General features: G+C 37.7%; 3 protein-coding genes across 4 annotated transcripts; 2 read left to right on the forward strand and 1 right to left on the reverse strand.

The window, feature by feature from the left end:
- Positions 1–797: 797 nt before the first annotated feature.
- On the forward strand, positions 798–4603 carry LOC106179035 (uncharacterized). The gene is made up of 7 exons (XM_086996048.1): positions 798–1547; positions 1766–1870; positions 2273–2504; positions 2807–2860; positions 3169–3294; positions 3656–3775; positions 4072–4603. Exons 2-7 carry the CDS (start codon positions 1803–1805, stop codon positions 4087–4089), a joined length of 618 nt encoding a protein of 205 aa, XP_086852174.1. The 5' UTR covers positions 798–1547; positions 1766–1802; the 3' UTR covers positions 4090–4603.
- A 1694-nt stretch (positions 4604–6297) lies between these two features.
- Positions 6298–10042, forward strand: LOC106179030 (uncharacterized). The gene is made up of 6 exons (XM_086995870.1): positions 6298–6692; positions 7018–7249; positions 8095–8148; positions 8416–8541; positions 8877–8996; positions 9513–10042. The coding sequence occupies exons 1-6, from the start codon at positions 6619–6621 to the stop codon at positions 9597–9599; spliced, it is 693 nt and encodes a 230-aa protein (XP_086851996.1). The 5' UTR covers positions 6298–6618; the 3' UTR covers positions 9600–10042.
- LOC106179027 (hydroxysteroid 11-beta-dehydrogenase 1-like protein) lies at positions 10034–14296 on the reverse strand. 2 transcript variants are annotated; one of them, XM_013562516.2, is made up of 7 exons: positions 13994–14292; positions 13347–13456; positions 12823–12953; positions 12064–12165; positions 11481–11694; positions 11002–11139; positions 10034–10461 (listed from the first exon to the last, which is right to left on the reverse strand). In XM_013562516.2, exons 2-7 carry the CDS (start codon positions 13432–13434, stop codon positions 10214–10216), a joined length of 921 nt encoding a protein of 306 aa, XP_013417970.2. In that variant the 5' UTR covers positions 13435–13456; positions 13994–14292; the 3' UTR covers positions 10034–10213. The 2 variants fall into 2 exon arrangements, with proteins under 2 accessions (XP_013417970.2, XP_086851995.1); XM_086995869.1 differs by lacking the exon at positions 13347–13456 and having other exon boundaries at positions 13994–14296.
- Positions 14297–14982: the final 686 nt, after the last annotated feature.

The raw sequence follows: 14982 nt of genomic DNA on the forward strand, positions 1-14982 counted from the left end.
TATGTGTAATTTTGTGTGTGTGATTATCATCATATGTTAATATATAGTTGACCATTTGTTTTGCTATCCCTAGCTCTGATAATTGAGGTCGACACGCATTTGTAATCTTCCCTTATCAACAGTCATCAGCACATTCCTCCATATTTATTAACTCAATAATGATAATCTCGACTGAAAGCAGATACATTTTGGCCTAAAAAAGCAAGTTACTTTGCGATCCAAGCGCGTTCTTCTATGTTTAAGAGTGTGTGTGTATGTGTGTGTGTATTTATATATTATGAATTATGTGTGAACATTTGGGTTTGCTTTTATGATTGATATGTGTGATTTTGTGTGTGTGATTATCATCACATGTTAATAGATAGCTTACCAGTTGTTTTGCTGTCCCTAGCTGTGATAATTGAGGTTGACGTGTATTTGTAATCTTCCCTTATCAACAGCACATTCCTCCTAATTTATTAACTCAGTAATGGTACTCTCGGCTGAAAGCAGATACATTTTGGCCCAAAAAAGCAAGTTACTTTGCGTCCTGTCAGCGTGGACCTACTGATACCCTGCACTGGGATAAGTACCATACGACAGCTTAATATCATACCGACTTAATTCTATATATTTTGGTGTCTGCCAGGCACTTCAACTGTTCAATTCAATGAAGTTAAATACCTGCACAAAGCGAGGAGGCATGTCTAATTCTTGTCATTTAACCCAACGAATATAACCTCACAGTTTCAAAAAGCATAGCTTAAATAAATGCCACCGAATTCCATTTTATAACCCCCCCCCCCAAAAAAAAAAAAAATAAATAAATAAATATATAATATAATATCTCGCCAACACTCATTTGAATAATTTTTCAGCTTCGGGTGCAGCAGTCATGCACCACTCGTGTAAATTATTACGTCACTTGGCTAACTTTTACGAATTGAAGGGACAGAATGTAGGTCACTTTTACAACCAAACATTTAAAGAAAGTGCATTTAAATCCTTTTTTGGCTGATCGAGTGTTTAATTTGGTTTATTTATATGCATGTGGTCTTTATTTTGAATGTGCAAGAAACTGGGTGCACCAGCGATTTATATACATGTAAGATTAACAAGGTATCTCCGATCGCTTTGTACTGATGAATTTGTATCATTAAGTTATTTTTAAACAAGATAATGGGGAACTGCACTAAAAGTAAGACTCGGTTCCCATGCTTAGAGCGATCCATCTGGATCGATCGATCTATCTGGGGAGTCTCACTAAATTACTGTCAACTGAATGTCTTCCACGCCTGCCGAATAAGCTAGGGGTAAAGATAATTACCGCCTAACAGCTTTACTAGACATTAAAGCCGGTCAAGTTGACAACAATTTAGTGCTACTCCCCAGGGAGATAGATCGATCCAAATATCTGTGGGAATGGTCCCTGATACACGTCAGCTGATTAAGAGGACATTTGGAATCTGAATTATAACAGCACTTTTGTCATTTTAGGGAGGTGAATGTACTTCAGGCCACAATTACTATTAAGTTACTACTAAGTTACTATTAAGTTACTATTACCGGTAAGTATTTTTTGGGCACTTTGTTCATATATCTCAGTTTGACATGCAATCAATTTGCTGATAATATATATCGATGGAAACCGGAGCCTCCACCGTTCCGGTCCCTTTGAAACTAACGCTTGGACATTGGACACCCTTATAAAGGGATTTCTGAAATGACAAATGTGAAGCTGGGAAAAGCAGGATAATTCCGGTGAATAATCATGGTTTCTTTGTAGGTCTAGTCAGCCGTCAAAAAAAGGGACTCCTTAAAATATGTCGAAGTTGCCAACAGAATTGAACCCGCTCTTGCCGCCGGCTTACTCCCAAGTTGATCCATACAGGTCTGTTACACCTGTAAAAATGGGAGGCATGTGTGTGTGTGTGTGTGTGTGTGTGTGTGTGTGTGTGTAACTGTGTGTGTACGCGCGCGTGCGTGCTTAATCGCACGTTATTCCACTCAGATCTGCAGCACATGAATAATTGGTGCTTGCATGCTTGCGTGCATTTCAAGACTAAATCTTCTTTTTTCTCATAGGGGCCTAGTTTGTGTGATATATGGACTAATGAGTGAAATATCATTTGGAATTTTGATATTATTTCTAGAACAGTCTTATACACCGGGGATATTAATAACATATTATATTGAATTCCATCCAACTAACTCCATATAATTATTTGAAATTTACATGTATGAGCCAAACGTGTTTTCCAACCACTACTATTAATTACGTCTCTTGCTTCAGTTTCAGCGAGCACAGTCGCCAAAATCATTCCTATAAAGAAAAAACGCTGAGATGCATCGGCGTCCTGCATATAGTCGTGGGAATGTTTTGTTCTTTCCTAGGCGTCTGTTTTGCTTTTGATCTTCTGTCGTTCTTTAAAACCATCCATCACTCCTCCCCTTGGCCAGACGTATTTGATCCGTACAGTAAGAACAATGCCAGTTCCTCGATGGGAGTGATTGCCGGATCTTTGGTAATACTGTATGACGGCTTTGGCTCTGTTGTCATTTTAACAGTCTTTTGCATAGTTTTGATGACCTTCTTTTCTGTCTTTTTCTGTTTAATATTATGTCTTTTTGTCGTGTTCATACTTAACCACCTTTTTTAAGAATGTCAGAGGGAGAGTGTGTGTGTGTGTGTGAGAGAGAGAGAGAGAGAGAGAGAGAGAGAGAGAGAGAGAGAGAGAGAGAGAGAGGTGGGAGGGAGGAAAGGGTCTTTTAATTAGACATAAATTCATTAAAACAAATTCATTCAAATAGTTGTCTGTCATTGCAGTTCATCATTACCGGAATCTTTGGAGTTTTAGCCCGAAGAAGAAATACATGTTTGGTATGTGTCGATAAATTTTCTATAGGTTTCTTTTATCTTTAGAAGATAGCAAGACAGCTAGATATAAAACATTTATGAATGAAATGACAGACTTTAAGCCTCAACGTAAACTTAATCCCTATTATGGGTATGGGAGACTCTCTATCTCGTTTCATGATTTTATTGATATTTTTAAATAACTATATTATAATCAATATAAAATACAGATAAAGTTTTGTTTATATCGTAGAGGTTTTTTTTAACACACACACACACACACACACACACAACACTGACGTACTAGTAAACTCATAAGCTGCGGGTTTCAGATCAGTTTCTACATGACTGCATCAGTCGTTGCTGCCTTGGTCGCTTTTGGTCCATTATTGATCTTGTCGCTAAATGACCTGAGGAATGTAGGTGGAGCCTTCAAAGATGATGCAGAATATAGCCGGGTATGTTATTTTGCCCTCTCTCTCTCTCTCTCTCTCTCTCTCTCTCTCTCTCTCACACACACACACACACACACACACACATTAACTCCTACACACACACATGCACGCATTTTAAAAATGCGGATTGGTTACGTTATTATTAGCTTAAAATATAGTTATCCATCCCCATTTACAACTTATGATAATCTCTATCTGAAAGATCATATGCTCTCCAACAGGAAGGATTGGGCACTAGCCTAAGAATGCGTAGAATCTTATTTGAAAAAGAAACAAAAAAAGAGGAAGAATGACTTATAAAAACATCAACAGACAGGGATCTGTGCGATTGAAAAAAAGAAAATAAAAATAATTTTAATTTCAGGAGTGGACGGTGCTGATGTGTGAGTGTGGGATCATGGCTTCACTCGCCGTACTCGAAGGGTCGTTGTCACTGACATCCCTCATACTCTGTGCCTTAAATGTGTGTCTCTGTTATGAAAAGGTAAGTATTGGTGAATCTTGATGTTAGGCCACTTTTGAATACCAAAAGTGATCTTGTATATGCTTATGCCAATAATTATATTACAAAGAGACTAGGTAAAGGATCATTTAAAGACCAAAGGCAACGCTTTGTGGAAGGTAAATTATATATTTTGAAAAATCCTGATGACAAGCAGCAGGAGCGATCTAAAGGTGAAGAAATGAAAATGACAGACCTGAATTGTGATCTGTAACTTTCAGATTTAGGTGCCTAGTATTATGACACATAGGGTTGAAATGAATTGTTTTCATTTTCAGCGCGAGGTGCCGGTCTAGATGTTAGGTTACGCCGCTTCTGTGCGACCGGAAACCCGAGGGCCAAGTGCACTTCCGCCAGAAACTAGGGACTATTTGCCAAAACGTATTATATAACGTATTATGATGGTGCGAAATGTGGGGTCAAGAGAAGAAAAATATACCAATTTAGAAAAGCGTTATTTCTTTTACACAAGTGTTTATCAGCATGTTTAATTCTTTTTATTTTCCTCATTATCACCATTTCATTATTTCTGTTATTCTGAAACGACACTTCTGATCAAAATGGAAAATGATTGAGTAATTCAGACAACAAATTGATTTAACTGAGATATTTGTGTGGTATAATCTGTACGAGAGCCTGCCAGCATGTTCAAAATGCAAACATTAGTGTACATTTCATGTTTTCGCGCCATGGTGACTTGAATGATCTCCATGGAAACCACGCACTGACCCTCTAGGTGGCGTTCTCCTTGTCTGTTTCCGTAGAAACGAATTCCAATGAAGTCCGGGATAACTTCCGTTGCTGAAAAAAAAGAAACAAATAAAACTACATTAAATAATCTTGTGTTTCAGTAAATTGAAAAGGAAAACGTGTAATATTATTTAAATACTTGAATATAGAAATTTTTTGGAAACGAATTGTTGGTGCCCAGAAATCCATGCCATGGATTGCCCTTAAAGATACATTTTGCTAAATTCATGTCAAAAATACACGCTCTTTATTAATTCATTTACATTATGCTCATTTATATGTTGTGTTGCATAGTGGCATTGTCTGCTTTTTCCTCTTGCTTGTCGTGGTCACCACCTCAGTACTTGTGAAGTTATTTTTGAATGAGATAAGGGTAGACTGCGCTGAAGGGGGTCTCTGTCAGATGATCTAAAGGCCCTTTGGAACTGTTGGAACGGCATTCCCGTCATTAACGGGGTGTTAATTCTCATTCAGACCACAATGAGAAACTGGAGTAACTACTAAGTTTCGGTGGGGCGGTTGGTAACTTAATTGACGTGCTATTTATATCTGCTGATTAACTGGAGCCCGTCTTATAGAGCTCTCGTAGTTAATGGCTTACTATACGAAGCTTCTCTAAAATGATTTGTTTTCTTTAAAAATCAATTTGTATTAAAATAAATCTAAAACGAGTAAAATACGGCTGATAACATCTGATATCTTTAAAAATTGGTTGTGGCAGGGATGGTGGGATAAAAATCCAGGATCAAGTATGATAAACCCAGGTATTGGGGTACGTAAGTGGAACAACTTCTGGGTAACTCGAATAGACTGTGGATCTGATGGTAACATTGGTTGCTACCCAGTAAACACGTCATGTTCGGATCACGTGGCTACAAAGTTTCTATCACAATATAATGTCTTAGCAACGTGCTAGGTAGAAGATCCACAATTCCTGCATCCCGCCACAGATAACACATCAGATGGTGCTCATTGCCAGCGCGGGCTCGTTATTAAGAAACCAATTACAAGCAACGAGAAATGTTTTGTCTTGCACAACCTTTAGTTTAATCTAATACGTTCACCTCATCAACAAACAGTTTGCTAGCATGGCTTAGTACCTTGTGCGTATCAGCCGATACCTTAGAATAAACACAGCCTGGCTGATCAGGGGAATTCCTATGGGCGGCCAAAAGGGCAAAAAATCATGTCGTCGATTCAGTTATGTTTCGTCGATTCATTGCCTTCTCATCGATTCAGTTTCAAGTTTAAACGATCCTGTCATAAATTCAACATCTACTTTCGTCAATTCAATTGTCAAACATTTCTCATCTATGGTGTATTAAAACCAGTGCTGTCACTATTTTCGTCGATCGTGTAACTATTCTCGTCGATCGTCTAATCTCGTCGATCGCCTGGAACTAATCTCGTCGATCGTGTAACTATTCTCATCGATCGATTAATCTCGTCGATCGTGTAACTATTCTCATCGATCGTCTATTCTCGTCGATCGTCTCATCGATCGATCGTCAGAGGGCGCTGCGGTAGCACATAGGCCTATTACATGACTATCAAAATGGCAGACAACAAAATGATTGCTAGTGAAATAAGAACATTTTCTCAACAATTTCAATTTTAGTTGCTAATAATTAAAATCTATTCGGTTGTAGGGACATTATTTTCTAGTTGTTTTCAACTCTGACCATGGCTGGCTGAGTAAAAAAATTGCGTGATTGACAGACAGAAGCACGTGTTGCTACCGCAGCGCCCTCTGACGATCGATCGATGAGACGATCGACGAGAATAAACGATCGATGAGAATAGTTACACGATCGACGAGATTAGACGATCGATGAGAATAGTTACACGATCGACGAGATTAGACGATCGATGAGAATAGTTACACGCATGCGCATGTCAATGAGCTTATCATTATTTGTCTTGGTGCAAAGCTGGGACTTTGGAAGCCATTTTTTAGAGACTCTCTTAATATCGGAAGTGTATCAAAACAGGTGAACAATCGGTAATTCCGGTGAATCGTCTAGGTTCCTTTGTAGAGCCAATCAACTGTCTAGTGGAGACTGAGACTGAAAATCATGTCTACGTCGCCAACTGAGAGGGACCCGCTCTTACCGCCACCTTACTCGGATGTACATGTAAATGTAGCCAGGTATGTGATACCTGAGTGAATGTAAGGTGTCTGTGTGTGTGTGTAATGTGCATGCGCGCTATGTGCGTGTTTTGGTGTGTGTGTGTGTGTGTGTGTGTGTGTGTGTGTTTACACACAAAATAATTTTTTTTCAAAGTGAGTGATACTTAGGGGTGAATACAAAATCGATTTGTCATAGGGGATTTGATAATATTTCTAGTACAGGTTTTAACACATGCATTACCAATAGCATAAACAGTAACATTTAAATCTACTCATTGTATTAAAATAGTTATTAAAATTATTCAATCACTTCTATTAATTGTCTCTTGCTTCACAATTTCAGTAACCGCACGAACCATTCCTATAAACAAAAAACCCTGAAATACATCGGCGTCCTGCATATAGCCGTGGGGGTGATCTGTTTGGCCTTAGGCATCTGTTTTGCCATTGATCTACCGGCGTTCTTTAAAACCGATCACAACAACCCTCCCTGGCCACCTACAACGAGATATCCTGACTTTAATCCCAGTTCGATAAATGCGCGTTGGTGGATGGTGCTTTCTGGTGGATTTTTGGTAATATGGCAGTTTTGGTTCTGTTATTAATTTTCGAAAACGATTCGAGTTTTGATTGTCTTATTTTCTGCCTTTTGGTTTTTTATGTACAGACAAATCGTGTCTGTACATACTGGCCACCACCTACGTCTGTCGTTTGTGACTTCGGATTTCCGTGGGCCTGTACACTTTTGCTAGTTACAAGTTCTAAATATATATATGTTAGCTGCAGTGCATTATATAGAATTGGTAGTGATTGTGCTGTTCAGCATTATGTCACATTGCACCAAATAAAAAAAAGCTGTTTGGACACTGCTGCCCTAATGGCCATTAATTAAAACATGCAACTAACCATTCACCAACTTACAGAAAAGAAACAAAGGACTGAAATACAGCTTGAATTGGAAAACTGGTAATTGGTATCTTTTTCTGGAAGTTATTCATTTTTTTTTTTTTTTTTGGTGAATATTAAATTTTCACATATGAAAAACATGTAGCTTGATCACATTCTTTTTGTTACGTAAATTTTTCACATCATGACATTTTCAAGATGTTACTTTGAACTTTCATGTGCTTATGACTAATGCTCATCATGTCCCTAATATCCGTATATTCCCCAATATGTGTAATTGCATGAAAATTATCAAAATAGTATCATTTGTGCATCATTATTTTCTTCTTTTTGTCTGTACATTTGAAAGCCTTGCTGTCTTATTTTATTTAAATTCTATATTTAATCTACATTCTACTTTATCAGCATATTTACTAATACTGTGTGTGTGTGTGAGAGAGAGAGAGAGAGAGAAGGAGAGAGAGAGAAAGAGACATTAAAACACATTTATTCAAGCAGTTGTCTGTCTTTTCAGTTCATCATCACTGGATTGTTTGGAGTAATAGCCAAAAGAAGAAATACATGCTTGGTATATGTCAACAATTTTTCTACATTTTTCTTATTTTTTTACAATGAAGCAAGATACAGGTAGCTTATTAGATAAACCAAAATTATAAACTTTGGAGGGAGACTGTTTATCACATTTTAGATGGCATATATCCCAACTTTGGTATTGAGTATTAAAATCAGAAGTGTTTATGTAAATATCCAGATGTAATGAGGACTCCATCGTAGTGCGTTTCTAGGCATATGTTCCTTCACTTTGACATTTATACTGATAAACTGTGGGTTACAGATCGGTTTCTACATGACTGCGTCAGCCGTTGCTGCCTTGGCTGCCTTTGGACCGTTATTAATCTTCTCACTGTCTGATATGAGAAATGTCAGTGGAGCCTTCGACAAAGATTGGACATATACCCCGGTATGTCCTCATCTCTTCCCTTCTCTCTCTCTCTCTCTCTCCGACAAACTCACTCCTACGTATTTGCACATGCACGAATTCAGTGCAGGTTGGTTACGTTAATATCCGTTCAAAAATAGCAAGTTTGTATCTTTCCCAATTTACGACTCTGGTAATCTGTATCTGAGAGAGCACATGCTTTCCAAAGTGGAGTGCCTATAAGAATGTCTAAGTTGTTAAGAACGTTATTTGAAAAAAAAAAAGAAAACATCAGGTAAAATGAGTTATTAAAACGTCAACAAAAGGGATCTATACAATAGGCCAAGGATGAAATAACGACAATATTCTACTTTCAGGCGTGGACGGTGCTAATAAGTATGTATGTGATCATGGTTTCACTCGCCGTTCTCGAGGGAATGTTGTCACTGACATCCTTCATACTCTGTGCCTTAAGCGTGTGCCACTGTTGTGAAAAGGTAAGCCCACTTCTGAATACCAGTAATCCTATAATACTATAATTATGTCAATAATTTGATATAACAAAGAGAGTAGGAAGTGGATCATTTAAAGATCAAAGGCAACACCTTGTGCAATAGGGGCGTTTCACGGAAGGGGAAAAAATATTTCCTGATGAGAAGCGGCAGGGGCGACCTCGGCCACACAAAGGGTTTTACAGTTATACAGCTCTTAAAAATTCTCTGTAATGTCAATTTTATTAAGTAGAGAATTATTTTAAAAACTGATGGTGAATTGCCAAAAATATCCTGCAGTCGAGAACCAAAATGAGCGTGAAAAGCGTGAAAATATTTTGTGAAGATTAACATGGAAGCAGTGAAATAAGCAGTTACAGCCATTTGAACACACTGGGTCAATTAAAAAAATGAAAAATATTAATCATTGTAAGCCAAAACTCCCAAATCAAGATAACTATTGCGATTACGGAAAGTGATGATGTAATTTCATGGTTTAAAATGTATCACTTTATGTTTCAGCGCGAGATGCCGGCGCCGATGCCAGTTAACGCCGCGCCTGCACGGCCGGAAAGTCGAGGGCCGAATGCACCTCCGCCAGAAATCTAATTCCAGTATACTATTTTGCAATACATGTATATAGTGCTTCATGATGTTGCGAAATGCGAAATCTAGAGAAGAAAAATATACCAATTAAGCACAGCAGTATTTCTATTATACCTGTATTAATTATAATGCATTTATCTATTTCTAATTATGTCATTATTGACATTTCGCATATTCTACAGCGACAGTGCACAAATGTTCTGATCAAAATGGATCACGTTTCAGCCAATGATGGTCGTTTCACTTCGGATGCGAGACAGTAAATTAAATTCACCACTGGTTTTGTTTCACTATAATAGTAGATCTCACTACTCTACCAGTAAGTCAACCAGGAAGTGGCTGGATTGGTTGTCCGCTGAATATGTTCGCAACTGTGGTTCAAGTCTTTTCAGTTATTACTATCTTTATCGATACTTATTTAGCAATATTAAACGGAATTTCACTTTTATATGTTATTATTGCTTACAACTTACTTGACTTTTATTTGAAAGATTTGAGTCTTTGTCAAAATACACAAAAATGATTTTCACCTTTGTACACATAGATTTTATGACAGTTCTTTTGTACAATTGGCAATAGACAAATCAAATATGCAATGTATAGTTCATGTTTTTATGTCATGGCGGCAGTGAGCAATAAGTAATGCAGGCAGGGCCAGCAGGTCTAAACCTCTGGGTGGTACAATCTGTGCGAGGGCCTGGCACGAGCAAGCTCCACGTGTCAACGCTTGTGTATATTTCATGTTTTCGCGCCATTGTGGCTTGAATGATTTCCATGGAAACCACGCGCGGATCCTCTAGGTGGAGTTCTCCTTGTCTGTGGCCGTAGAAAAGACTTCGGATGAACTGTAGGACAATTTCTGTAGCTGAAAAAGAAAAAGAAATTATATTTTAATATAGCTAGTGTGTTTCATAGTAAAATTAATTTAAAAATAGGCGTAACATTTTAATATTTAAATGTAAAAAGGTTTTTGCAACGAATCATTGGCGCCAAGAGATCCCTAGAACGGACTTTGCTTGTCTTTGCGATACGTTTCTTCGAATTTCAGATGCCAAATTACATGTACCTTATTCCAAGCAAAATAATTTTATTGGATTTCTCTCTGTTATATGACCGTAACGTTTTCTCAAATTCCAAAGATCATTGAAAGATGGAAAGCAAATTAATTAAACACGTCATATTCATATCACACAACACGAAAACACGAAACTAGGTGTTAAATTTATTATGAAGAATTGTTGGTAATGCCTTTTAAGGCCGAAACCTTCGATACAAGTTGTTTTATTTTTTATTCTAAAAACTGTTTATAATGCCTATAAAGGCCGAAATTTAAGAAACTAGCTGTTTTATTTTTTGATTTTCAAAATGTTGATAATGTCCTTATAAGTCCATAACTCCGTCTTACTTGATCCCCCAATGCTGCACAGTGTGACAGATACCCCAGATTTCTTTGTCATCAAATCCTTGTGTAGAACGCTGAAGAAACCCGCCAGAGCGTTCTTTGAAGCGGTGTACACTGACATATGGGGAGAGTTCATTGCACCTAAAACGCAATCATAATTACAGGCTTCACAAAAAGTGGCTTGTCTTAGGGATTTTTTCCTGTGGCCAAATATTTGGAGTCGATTTAAAAGCTATGCATGTATCATATCATTTTTTTTAATATCGCTTATTTGTCATTCATTTCCCGTAAGTTTACAGATTCATCACAACTGCCTGCACGGATGTCTGTACAAGGTGACCAAGACTCGAAAGGAAAAAACATACTGAATAAGAAAAAATTATAATAATAATAAATAAATAAATAAGTAAATAAATACTGATGACATAAAGAAATTCCATTTGCTTTCGAATAACCCATTTCCCATATTGATATATAAATACCAGCCATTGAGGTAACAACAGCGATTCGACCGCGGCTCTTCAGCAGCAGGGGAAGTGCGTGCGATGCCAGGTGAACATGTGACCGGAAGCCTATATCCATCCCCGTTGCTAGGATACTAAGATTGGCCTTGGTCCCCAGCCAAGGGTTACAGATAGTTATCAAGGCGTGTGTCAGAACTAATATGTCTAAACCACCAAGCCGCTCTTCTGCAAACTGAAAATTGGTAAACTGTAAGAATTGATTGTCTTTTCGATTCTATTTCTTAACTTTTTACTCCACGGTCAAGGTATTGAATTTCGCGCCCTTACTTTCAATATATATAAACAATCAAATGGTCCCAAAAAACAGAATTGACATGTGTTAACTCTGCAAATATCCATTAATCATAAATCTAAAAGGAACGCCAAATAAATATATGCCTGCACTCAAAGTACTTTTTCTTTATTTTTTCAACAACGCGGCGTTTCTTGCTTCTGGCATTCGACTATAATAAAAAAAAAAATCGTTGATTGAAGTGATCATTCGGAACTTAATGAAACTCGTAATTATCCATTCTAGATATAAACCGCTACTTGTACTTACCTTAACCACCCTCTCTGTGTCCGCCATCTTGGACATATCTGTCACCACATACACGTGGTTTGGTGATGGATTTGGAGAAAGTTTCTTACATTCTTTTTGTACCTATAGATAAAGTTCCCTTAAATTAAGAAGTTATTTGTGAACAATCCGATGCTGAAACCCCTCAGATGACAACAAAAAAGTCATTATTGACGTACCTTACACACGCTTTATCCCACTGGAATAATGAGTGTTTCTTAAATCCTAAATGTATCTTATTAATTTTGCTGTTTCGAAATAGAGTTATCAAAAGTTGGCCCTATTACAGTGCAACATCTTCTCAAAAGATTTAATGTTACAAACCTCATTAATAATCAGTTAATTAATTGAATTTCTCTTATCAATTGCAATTATATAGCACCGAGTATCCAACTGCTTGGAGGACTTTTTCCGCCCACTTTACTCCATTCTAAGTCGGAGTTTTGAAAATATTTGACAGTCAACATCAAATCCAAAAGCCAGTGTTCATGAATTACAATTATATCACTTTTTGGTGACGGGTATATGTGCGAGTTGGGCAAAATTTGTTCTCCGCTCAGCTTGTAATGGAGGCTGTACAATGAATATAGCTATAAACGGTATTTTATTCTACAACTAAAATGCTACTACGTGTACTTCTACTACTACTACGAGTAATAATAATAATAATAATAATAATAATAATAATAATAATAATATGTCGTTTGGTGATAAAAATTTTGCGACATTGTGTGTCTGTGCCTTTTTCAATGCTTTCTCTCTGCCGTCAACCAGGACAAGAATTGCTCCCATCTTGGCAAAATGGTACGCCATCTGTTCTCCAATGCCAGTGGAAGCTTCGGTCACTAAAACCCTCTTGCCCTTCACTTCGGCTGAAATGTGAATGTACATCATAATATAGACAAAGATGGGTCAGTCTGTTATGTCTCCCTCCTCTGTCCTCTAGGATACTTATATAAAATAGGTACATGTACATGTCTGTCAACCTGGGCTCGGTGCTGGGGTGCCCCTGCCAATTAGAAAAGAATGACAAATGGAACTTAGAGTATGTTTAGGTTAGTTGGTTTGAAACACATTTAAATGATATAAAGGAAAAACATGAGTAGTATTACGTTCTTAAATACGTTGAAAATAACTGAATAATTGTCACCAAATTAATACTCTACTCTACAAGAGGTAAACTAAACAAATGTCTTTGGGAGGATATGGATCGAAGAGTAATTTAAATAATTTTTCGGTGTTCTCCATTGAATAAAAGTACAAACACGGGTCAAAGTCATCCCTGTATGTCACTGCCACCAATGCGACTAACGCGGCCAGGGCTGTTGCAGTTAATTGTAAGTTTATCGCCATTCCGATATCTGTATCATCTTGTCTGAAACAAAATAATGTGTGTGTACTGGAAAGGCCAATTATTAATAAATGAAAAGCTGTTGCATTGACTGTGCATGGAAATCAGAATTTATATATTGCAAGAACCTTCAAAACACACACAATCTTCTATGAGAGAGAGAGAGAGAAGTACATGTAGAAGAGGGAGATGAAGGAAAGGCTCCTAACTTCCACACGCAATTATTAGCATAAAACAAACACACACACACACACACACACACACACACACACATTAAACAATGCAGCTGATATGTGTTCCAGTATATCTATAGCATTATCATACATGTACGTACAGTTGCCCTCACTTACTACCCGTGAATCATGGGGTCTTTTCATTTTTTGAGCACCCCGGAGGGAAGGAAAGAATCAACGAGTGGAAGAAGAGGAGGACGAATAGAAACATAACCACTGAAATGTTCTACTCATCACGAACAGTTACTCTCTAGAATAACGTTAACAAGACGCAAATCACTGTCATCGCATGCGAACATGTCTAATTATGCTGCAACAAGATACTCACCATCGTGATTCACCTGTACAGGTAATTGCAGGTAGAATATATGGCATGCAAACAGCATTAAATACAACACCGTGTCTCCGTATCCTCATTGCGAGTACACAGCTTCATCCTCTTGATCAAATGCTGCTTACATCACTGGCGGACAGGACTGACATCTCCATTAATGTGCTGATAATAACATCATTAGGCCCTTAACCCCACGTTGAGAACAGAGATGCTAAAGCCTGTGGAGTTATAAACTGTCACAGCCTTCACCTGTGTCGCGACACAGCACGCGCTGTTAAGTAGGTCATTCACAGTACATGTAGGTCACGTTAAAGGAAAGCAAGGAGGGCGCGTGTCTCACCTTTATTGATAAGAAGTGCAATGTTTTCATAAGGTTCATTCGAAGGCCCGCAGGTGGGGTTGGACAGTTTGGAAACAATAGCCCGTTTGAACGGCAAAGGATCGCTCTATATCAAAATTAGGTCTTAACCCAGCATGCCATTTCATAAATCCGTTCATCTACATGTACAAGTAAGAATGTGGTTATTTATTATTTATTTATTTATTTATTTTAGAAAAATCAGGCCTCTCTTTGAAACCGCTGACTACAGGCTGAAATATGTGTGTTAGTGTTGTACTGGAAGAAAGGCATAAGGGTACGTCGTGTATTCACAACATGTGTCTCACTGCACTGGTGCATGTACCGGGTGAAAGTGCCCACTGAGTATCACTGATGTTATATTCACCGAAATTAAAATAAAATATTAATGGAACTATTACATGTACTAACATCATTATCATCATTATCATCATCATCATCTTATTATTATTATTATTATTATTATTATTATTATTGATCTTTCTTTCGTTTATACCCCCTTTACACTGGACGGCGTCCTTTCTGCGTCCTTTCTGCGACCATGAAATTTGGCATCTCTGTGGTCTAAATAAGGAGACACGAGCATTGATTTTGTATCAGAATGAATGCTCAATGATCGGCCAGT

Source organism: Lingula anatina, chromosome 9 (genome assembly GCF_051362555.1).
Source record: "Lingula anatina isolate TDL-2025a chromosome 9, LinAna3.0, whole genome shotgun sequence".
Classification (NCBI taxonomy): Eukaryota; Metazoa; Brachiopoda; class Lingulata; order Lingulida; family Lingulidae; genus Lingula; species Lingula anatina.

What these genes read in the sequence shown, in the direction of transcription:
- LOC106179035 (XM_086996048.1), top strand. Translation starts at nt 1,803, where the DNA reads ATGTCGAAGTTGCCAACAGAATTGAACCCGCTCTTGCCGCCGGCTTAC. An exon ending in TCCCAAGTTGATCCATACAG is followed by an intron (nt 1,871 to 2,272) that starts GTCTGTTACACC and finishes CTCTTGCTTCAG; the next exon opens with TTTCAGCGAGCACAGTCGCC. An exon ending in GAAGAAGAAATACATGTTTG is followed by an intron (nt 2,861 to 3,168) that starts GTATGTGTCGAT and finishes TGCGGGTTTCAG; the next exon opens with ATCAGTTTCTACATGACTGC.
- LOC106179030 (XM_086995870.1), top strand. Translation starts at nt 6,619, where the DNA reads ATGTCTACGTCGCCAACTGAGAGGGACCCGCTCTTACCGCCACCTTAC. An exon ending in TGCTTTCTGGTGGATTTTTG is followed by an intron (nt 7,250 to 8,094) that starts GTAATATGGCAG and finishes CTGTCTTTTCAG; the next exon opens with TTCATCATCACTGGATTGTT. An exon ending in AAGATTGGACATATACCCCG is followed by an intron (nt 8,542 to 8,876) that starts GTATGTCCTCAT and finishes TTCTACTTTCAG; the next exon opens with GCGTGGACGGTGCTAATAAG.
- LOC106179027 (XM_013562516.2), bottom strand. Translation starts at nt 13,434, where the DNA reads ATGGCGATAAACTTACAATTAACTGCAACAGCCCTGGCCGCGTTAGTC. An exon ending in CAGGGATGACTTTGACCCGT is followed by an intron (nt 12,954 to 13,346) that starts GTTTGTACTTTT and finishes TTCACATTTCAG; the next exon opens with CCGAAGTGAAGGGCAAGAGG. An exon ending in TGTTGTTACCTCAATGGCTG is followed by an intron (nt 11,140 to 11,480) that starts GTATTTATATAT and finishes ATTGCGTTTTAG; the next exon opens with GTGCAATGAACTCTCCCCAT.